At 38.4% G+C, this 5525-nt stretch overlaps 1 protein-coding gene across 2 annotated transcripts in view; it reads left to right on the forward strand.

Moving 5' to 3' along the window:
• Positions 1 to 5525, forward strand: part of LOC107677380 (netrin receptor UNC5A-like) — a 204683-nt gene that overhangs the window by 141932 nt on the left and 57226 nt on the right. For both annotated transcript variants that reach the window (XM_016472262.1, XM_016472263.1), the window contains exons 4-5: positions 3484 to 3587; positions 4284 to 4464. In XM_016472262.1, coding sequence (XP_016327748.1) covers positions 3484 to 3587; positions 4284 to 4464 — 285 coding nt within the window. The remainder of the gene's footprint in view (positions 1 to 3483; positions 3588 to 4283; positions 4465 to 5525) is intronic.

Here is a 5525-nt window from a genome sequence, read left to right on the forward strand (position 1 = left end):
GTTTGAAAAAAAATCGAAGCATTAACACATGTTAGACTGCACCCCATAAACACAATCAAGCCTAGAAAAAAAACAGTGAACCACCCCTTTAATATAATATACTAATAATTAATTTCAGTATTTTTATTTATTTAGTTAGTTAGTTATTTTGTATACTGAAATAAATAATATGTTGGTATGAGCATCATTTCATTTTCAATTTCAACCCCAATGTAAAATCTCAGTCCCAAAGCAAAACAATTGAGAATCACGGGTTAAAGCAAATGAGTTAATTGCCATCTTCCACTAAAAAATACAGACCCTGAAAGGGGAAATAACATTAATAGCTGACCTCTATGGGTGCTGTGAGTGGAAAACACAATAGCTACTTAACAGGTGTTTCCTCCCATAGATGTTAACTCCGTTTATTTGAATACCTTAATACTCAAATACTGTGCAAACAATGTGTTTTGGTAAAAAAGCATGTCTAACCAAATTAATTTGTCCCTAATGTCTTTAAAGTGCTCTACTTCACAGTAGCATTCGCTCTTTTTTATCACTCCACCGTAGAGTGTTTTGATAACTATATACTTTCTATTAAAAGTTATTTTGAAATTCCATTTAGCCAATCAATCTAACACTTATGTTTCGTTTTTCCCCAAGGCTGATTGATTCAGTTGGTTTTATATGACTTATTTAATGTTTGATTGGGAAGTTTGATCAGGAAGAGCCTGTGGCAAGGAAATCTGCTAATCTGCAATGTAACACTTTGTAGTTGCCTCAAGAGGCCTGGTGGTTTTGATATCTCTGTGTGATTAAACACCAGGAAACCGCACCACCGCATTGCCTCGCTCAGTACAAACGTCAGCACAAAACAGAGGAGAAGATGTCCTTTCTTTAAAGTAGCGTCTAAAGGAAGATACAATACAGTCATGTGTATATATATTTTATCTAAAACAATGATTAAAGCATTGTGCGATTAAACTGGATTTGGGATTTGTCTCAGTACGGTGCTTATAAATATTCTGAATGGATATTTATCTAGATTTACTTTGGGGTAATGAGAAGGACTTTTAAAGAAATGCTCCCCTTAGAAGAAAAAATAAACGTCTCACCCAAGAATGATTACAGCGACCAGGGGCTCTGAAAATGTACTATAAAAGTGGTTCAAACGTTTTGTGTGCTAAACTTTCAGTCTGTCCCTCCACACAAAGTGCCATACAAGTTCTGAGCACTTTCAATATAGCATGGACCACTTTTGTGTCATTTGTATGGTGCTTCAGTCTTTTTTGGAGCTTGAAAGCCTCAGTCCCCATTCATTGTAATTGTACTAGGGTGAAATATTCCTTTAACAAACCTCTTTCCTTTCAGAGTTTTTCTCTCAAAGTCATGGCAATGTCATCTCAGGACTTGATGGCCATCTAATCCTTTGTGCCTCTTCTATTCCCATTAAATCCTATTTAATTAAATTGAATGTCAAAGACCCCTCTTCACCTCTTAATGTTTGCCGAGGCCTGATTGCTGAAGACAGGCATGACATCTGTTTTGAGGAAACTAAATGACTGGCAGTGCCGTCGTTATTGAGAGAGATTTTATTCCCCAGCATCTGAACCGAAGACTTGTCCGCTGTCACAATGGACACCTTCTTCCAAAAGCTTTTTCGTGTCATAACAGCTATAAACGTTTATGCAAATATTGTTTTGAAATTGTGCCATCCGTAGTCAGGAGGGCAAGAAAGCCCTCCATCAAGAGTAATGCAATTTTGACGAGCAAATACAATTCGACTCGCATCAACATGTGTCCCAGGGGTTTTAGGTAGAGTGGGTGGTCGTGCGGATACCACAGCCTCGGTGCGGTATCGAGTAGTGGAGGAAGATAATGCAATTCCTCTTTGTTGATGCTTTGCCTGGGGGCTGCAGACAACCATTCTCTGAAGCAACCAAGCAGGGTCTAATAAGCACTCGGGTCTGTGATATGGATCCTTCCAAGAGAGAAAGGCCGCTCACGGCTCCTGTTGAACTTACAAGGTGCAAACAAAGCCCTGAGTTATTATATGGAGGAGCTCTGAACACAAAAAACGCATTGCTAAATATGACACAGATAATGTTAGATTAAATGGCTTGGCAGTTTACCTTCCTGGTGATACATGTACACATTCTGATCCACTTTATGACTACGGGAGGATTTTAGTCGATATTTTGGCTTGAGAGTCCATAGAAAAAAAAAGAAACATGCAATCTGTTTAAAATCTCAGTGTCACGAATTCGGTCCATGGACTTCCGTTTATTCACCACCAGAGGTCACCCTTTCCATTACATTGACTCTCGCACAACACAAACTGTTGCATAGCACCCCGGACTACATATCCCATCATTCTTTGCACGATTTGCACACTGCACTGATTGCACTCATTGCACACAGCTGTTTCTAATCACCTCACTCACTATATAACACCCACTCTAACCACCTTTCTCTGCTGAGTATTGTTTAGCCCGTACCCCATTCCGAGTCTCTGAGTTTTCCTTGTTTTTGCCTTGCCTTGCCTGTTTTCGCGGTTTCTGATCTTTGCCTGTTTTCCTGGATTTTTCCCTCTCGTCTCGCCCCTGTGATTCTGTCTGCCGATCGGTGACCTACGCTAGCCCTGGGACTATTCTTGTGTTTTGCCCGCCATATACCTGTTTGCCATTGTTTGACCCTGCCTGTTTACCACGTCTCTTTAATAAAGCTTGCAGATGGATCCACACGTCTCACGTCTCGTCAGCCCCGTTACACTCAGTGGTTTCCCCTAGAGTTTTCATTAATGCCCTCTTCACACTGACAGTAATTTTAAAACTAAAGACTACAAGACTATATAAAATCTACACACACACACACAGGCCTGAATTTAAGACTTATGCATTTGAATTGAAAATAAAATGTATGTACATTTGGATTACACACTTGTAATATAAACTAATAAACCTGATGCAAATTTGTCAGTGATGCAAAAATGAGAAAGATTTCTGTAGTAGTATTAATAAAATACATTTGTTTTAAATGCATAATAACCAGGTTCATGCATTTATCATGCAGTTTCAGTCTCATGCATTTTAACTAACTGAATATTGCTCATTCCACAGCTAGTCATATTTAACCATGTTCATAATTTATAACTGAGTAAATAGTGTTTTCACAATTGCAGTTGTGCATAATGCATCATATCGTGCACACATATGCACGTCAGAACACATACTCACCATGCTACTCCTCTGAGAATACTAACCAAATTAATGTTACGCTAATTATTAAACATATTTAATATGAAATATACTGTGCACTACAAGTTCCGTTTTTTTTTTTTTTTTTTTGCGCATTGCATGGCATACGCAACCATTACATTATCTTTAGTTTATTATGCACATCAGTGAAGCTTATATGTTTTAGTTACAGTTGTGCTTTTAAGTTTGAACATATATATTCCAAATGCACCTAATAACTAATTAATAAAATGATTTTGCTCTGCAGATCTGAGGAAGAACTTTGAGGAGGAACCGCTGGGTAAGGAAGTGGCACTGGATCAGGAAGTCCTTCTGCGCTGTCATCCTCCTGAAGGTGTTCCTCCTGCAGAGGTGAGAGCAACAAGTAAACATGTTAACACCCAACAGCTCTGCTAATTATCCCTCTCGTTAATGTACTCGCACAAATATACCAACAAGCCAGAGATCTGACGTCTTTCACCATATTCCGTCTGTTCCATGAGCTGGACTTGGATGAGGAACCACACAATGTGATTTGGCAGCTCTGGGAGTCCCATTAATAATACATGTATTTTTGCACTGGTGCGGGACTAGACCAGCCTGCGACCAGCTGTTGCAGCTCAAAATGGCCATCCAAACTTCCAAACCTAACAGCAGCGACGTATCAGTGCTGTATTGTCGTATTCAACTCCACTTTCACTGCAAAAGTGACTGTTATGTTTGACTTCATTCATTCTGTATCTTTTTTTTCAGTCTTTTTTCAAGTATTATCATAATCCCAATTCCTGCTTTTAGTTCTATTTCAGCTATCAAAGTGCTAAAGAAATGTTCTGATTTCCTCATTTTTTATTGTACAAAAAAGAAAAAGAAAGACAGAAAAATGCTAATCCACTTTTCTACTGCCCCGTGCTGCCATACAGTGCCTGCCAAAATTTAACATCTTCAGCCCAGGCAGGGTCTTTGGGAGCTGCCCAGAATGGCCGCTGGATCCGGGAGCATACAGAGTGTTTTCCATCCGTTTGAGCCAGATTGAAGCTGTGAAATGTTTTCTCTTGTGTATATCTCTAGGTGGAGTGGCAGAGAAATGAGGAGCTGATCGACCCCAAGACTGACCCCAATTTCTTCATCACCGTGGACCATAATCTCATCATCAAACAAGCCCGCCTGGCCGACACAGGCAACTACACCTGCGTGGCCAAGAACATTGTGGCTCGACGAAAGAGCTCCTCGGCTACTGTGATTGTCTACGGTGTGTTTCTTCTCATACTTTGTTCCATTCTTAAATCACAGATAAATGGACTTCAACTTTCAACAGTCTGACAAAAGTTTGGGATGGTTTTGACCCAGAGTCAGGGGTAATTTACTGAGAGAGGTAGGCTAGCTTTGATGGACAACTCTGTTTTGATCAGACTTTGAGAACAAAATGTACTTACTGCTTTGCCTTGCGAAAGTTTATCGGTGTTTACTATAACAGCACTGTCTGTAGTCTCCATCCAATTAATTTTGAACATTAATTATTTATTTATAGGCCTGAAAAAAACATGGAAATTATCTAAATCTTTTCCGTTTTTAGGTGAGAATGAAATTCATTGTAAGTTTGATTTGCAAGTTGCTCCATATAATTTCTATTTTGTGAATATTTGTCTGATGTATAGACGTACATCTAGAAAGTGATTTTTTTAGACCTTTTAAAATGATTTTTTTTTTATTCTTCAGTAACAATTAACTAGAAAAGAAAGTGCTCAGCAATTGGTCAGAAAGTGTGAGAACCCTGTCATTTGAATAATTTTATTGAAAATAATTGCTACTTTCTTGAATATTTTATTACATAATGTAAATATAAATGCATTTGCATTTTATATCATATATTTACATGCACTTTGTAGATGTGGCTTAAGTGTCCAAATATATAGTTCAGTCATGAAATTCTAGATGGCACTAGGGCTGGACAATAATTCAATATCAATATGTATCGCGATATAATTTTTTTCAATAACGGTGATATGATTTTTAAACACATTTCCGATATTTCGATATACATTACCAGTTTCCCATACATTGATTTATTTGTGCCGTTTGACTTCGTTGAATAAGCATGAGCACTGCACATTTCTAAATCAAAACGCGTCGCGGGTGTTTTATATGAATGTATCTCTGAAGGGAATTGACTGTCTTCAGAAAAGTTTCGATGGCATTTTCATTTGATCTGATAAAGCAGCATTCATGAGCGGAGCTGCTTTGATTACAGCCATTACTGGAGAAACCGCTAGTTTTATCACTCTAAAAGCGCCTCCTGCTGGCAGAGAATGA

The sequence above is a fragment of the Sinocyclocheilus anshuiensis genome, unplaced genomic scaffold (assembly GCF_001515605.1).
Source record: "Sinocyclocheilus anshuiensis isolate Anshui unplaced genomic scaffold, SAMN03320099.WGS_v1.1 scaffold352, whole genome shotgun sequence".
NCBI classification, from domain to species: Eukaryota; Metazoa; Chordata; class Actinopteri; order Cypriniformes; family Cyprinidae; genus Sinocyclocheilus; species Sinocyclocheilus anshuiensis.